This window comes from Lottia gigantea (assembly GCF_000327385.1).
Source record: "Lottia gigantea unplaced genomic scaffold LOTGIsca_132, whole genome shotgun sequence".
In the NCBI taxonomy this organism is placed as follows: Eukaryota; Metazoa; Mollusca; class Gastropoda; family Lottiidae; genus Lottia; species Lottia gigantea.
Window position 1 is genome coordinate 505,861 of NW_008707463.1, and position 2,732 is coordinate 508,592.

At 28.5% G+C, this 2,732-nt stretch overlaps 1 protein-coding gene across 1 annotated transcript in view; it reads left to right on the forward strand.

Annotated features, from left to right (window-relative positions):
- Nucleotides 1-313: 313 nt before the first annotated feature.
- Nucleotides 314-2,732, forward strand: part of LOTGIDRAFT_139048 (hypothetical protein) — a gene marked incomplete at both ends in the record, with an annotated part of 7,926 nt that continues 5,507 nt past the window's right edge. The window contains 4 exons of the mRNA XM_009049248.1: nucleotides 314-442; nucleotides 1,069-1,155; nucleotides 1,439-1,540; nucleotides 1,822-1,926. Of these exons, the coding sequence (XP_009047496.1) occupies nucleotides 314-442; nucleotides 1,069-1,155; nucleotides 1,439-1,540; nucleotides 1,822-1,926 (423 nt within the window). The remainder of the gene's footprint in view (nucleotides 443-1,068; nucleotides 1,156-1,438; nucleotides 1,541-1,821; nucleotides 1,927-2,732) is intronic.

Below are 2,732 nucleotides of genomic sequence, written 5' to 3' on the forward strand. Positions count from 1 at the left end.
TCCCTGTTGTCTATTATTTATAAAAGGTTACTTTACCAGAGGTATAATCATTTAAATTACATCTATATTTTACTAGGATAACAACTTAGGCTCACATTTAAGGATCCTTTCTTCAAGCTGGCCCTTGACCAAACCTCTTGGCATTGATCTTTCCCGGATTATCCGTACCCATTTACAGCTAGGTCGACTGGAATTATGAGTGAAGATGAAAATTAGAGTTGTTTATGCCATAAATCCATCAAAAAAATGATCACTCTACAGAAGTAAATATTTCATTTTTCTTCCAGAGACCCATCACATTAATTAATCGAGGATGTCTTCCATAGAGAAAATGAGTATCCAAGGGATACGAAGTTTCGGACCTGAAGAGCAAGACAAGCAAGTTATCCAGTTTTTTAAACCATTGACGTTGATATTGGGTCCGAATGGAACTGGAAAAACTGTAAGTAATTTTGTGAATGATTTGGACAAGAAATGATTTCCTGACCTGCTGAATCTACTTTTTTTCTGTTACTTGAAATACAACATATTGTTTGACCTTGGGATATACATTTATTAGATAATAATTGGATTTTCTAAGCATCTCTATGTGGAAGTATATTGTCGGCACCCCTGTCCGTCCGTCCATCAACATTTGATTGTAAACTTTCTAAAAACTAGATTTTTTGATTGAATCAAATTAAATTTGGTATGTGTATACATATTCATAAAACGAAGATCAAGTTCGAATTTGAGCTACATTCGACCGTTTGAAGCAGAGTTATTGCCCTTGCCCCAAAATCTTGAATATTTACCATCCGCATGTGGTGGTGGGCGTATATGGCTGTGGTCCACTATCTTACCAGTTGATCTTCAATCAAAACATTAAATAGCAATTTAAACAAACCAGACAAATTTGAATTTCCTAAAATTATGATATTCTGTGAAAAATATATTCCTGGTCAAATTCAATATCTGTAATAAACTCAGTACACTGTTCTCTTTGTTCATTCTTTGTTGCTGTTTCAAATTTTTTCACATATAATGAAACTTTTGTTTGATATATTTTGCTATTTATTTTATTACCAGACTATAATAGAATGTTTGAAATATATTACCTCAGGAGATCTGCCTCCTAACAGCATGAAAAACTGTGCTTTTATACATGATCCAAAGGTAAGACTAAGTTTTTCTTTAGACATCATATTTCATTAAACTGTATCTTGTTGTACATCATCTTGATTTACTTCAACTCTCATTGCATACTGCGTGGTATTGCCAGTCTTCTTATTCATTTCATATTCAATTTCTACATTGTCTTTAGTGGTTAGAATCTTCCACCCTTCCAGTTGATATCATTTATTAGCAGTTGGTTACTACATAATGAAATCAATGATATGAGATGCTGTGATTTTCTTTTTGATTTGATCCTCATTAATCAACCTATTAATATTTACAGATAGCAGGGGAGAGAGAAGTAAAGGGTCAGATCAGGTTACAGTTACGAGATGTTACGGGAAAACAAGTTCTGGTTACACGCTCAGTTACAGCTACACAAAAGGTATGTTACATCAGAGTGCAGCAATTTGATTGGATTGTACTCAACCAATCTAAGCCCTCGACAGAAAGATTTTAAAAGAGAATTACAGATGAAATCAAGGTTCTGATTAGCTGTATTTGCTGGCTTACAATCTGATTAAATCACTGAATGTAAAACAAAAAATGGGTGATTGCAGTCAAGGTATAAGATGAAGGCGTAGACATTGTTCTTTTTTTTTGTTTTTTTTATATTATTAATCATTCTCCTGATATTAAAATGAATTCTATGTGATATTTTTACAGTTAAAGAAGATTGAGATGAAAACGTTAGAGGGTGTAATAACCAGACATGGACCTGATGGAACGAAGAAAAGTATTAATTCTCGCTGTGCTGATATGACAAGAGAGGTCAGGCTAGTTTAACTTTTCATTTCAACATATTCACTCATTCTGTTTCTTAAATTCACCCTTTTAAAATACAGTTTTTATTGTTATTATTAATATAGAAGCTTTATCTTTAAGAATTATTTTATTGTTATTATTAATATAGAAGCTTTATCTTTAAGAATTATTTTATTGTTATTATTAATATAGAAGCTTTATCTTTAGGAATTATTTTATTGTTATTATCAATATAGAAGCTTTATCTTTAAGAATTATTTTATTGTTATTATCAATATAGAAGCTTTATCTTTAGGAATTATTTTATTGTTATTATTAATATAGAAGCTTTATCTTTAGGAATTATTTTATTGTTATTATTAATATAGAAGCTTTATCTTTAGGAATTATTTTATTGTTATTATTAATATAGAAGCTTTGTCTTTAGGAATTATTTTATTGTTATTATTAATATAGAAGCTTTATCTTTAGGAATTATTTTATTGTTATTATTAATATAGAAGCTTTATCTTTAGGAATTATTTTATTGTTATTATTAATATAGAAGCTTTATCTTTAGGAATTATTTTATTGTTATTATTAATATAGAAGCTTTATCTTTAGGAATTATTTTATTGTTATTATTAATATAGAAGCTTTATCTTTAGGAATTATTTTATTGTTATTATCAATATAGAGGCTTTATCTTTAGGAATTATTTTATTTTTATTATCAATATAGAAGTTTTATCTTTAGGAATTATTTTATTTTTATTATTAATATAGAAGCTTTATCTTTAGGAATTATTTTATTGTTATTATTAATATAGAAGT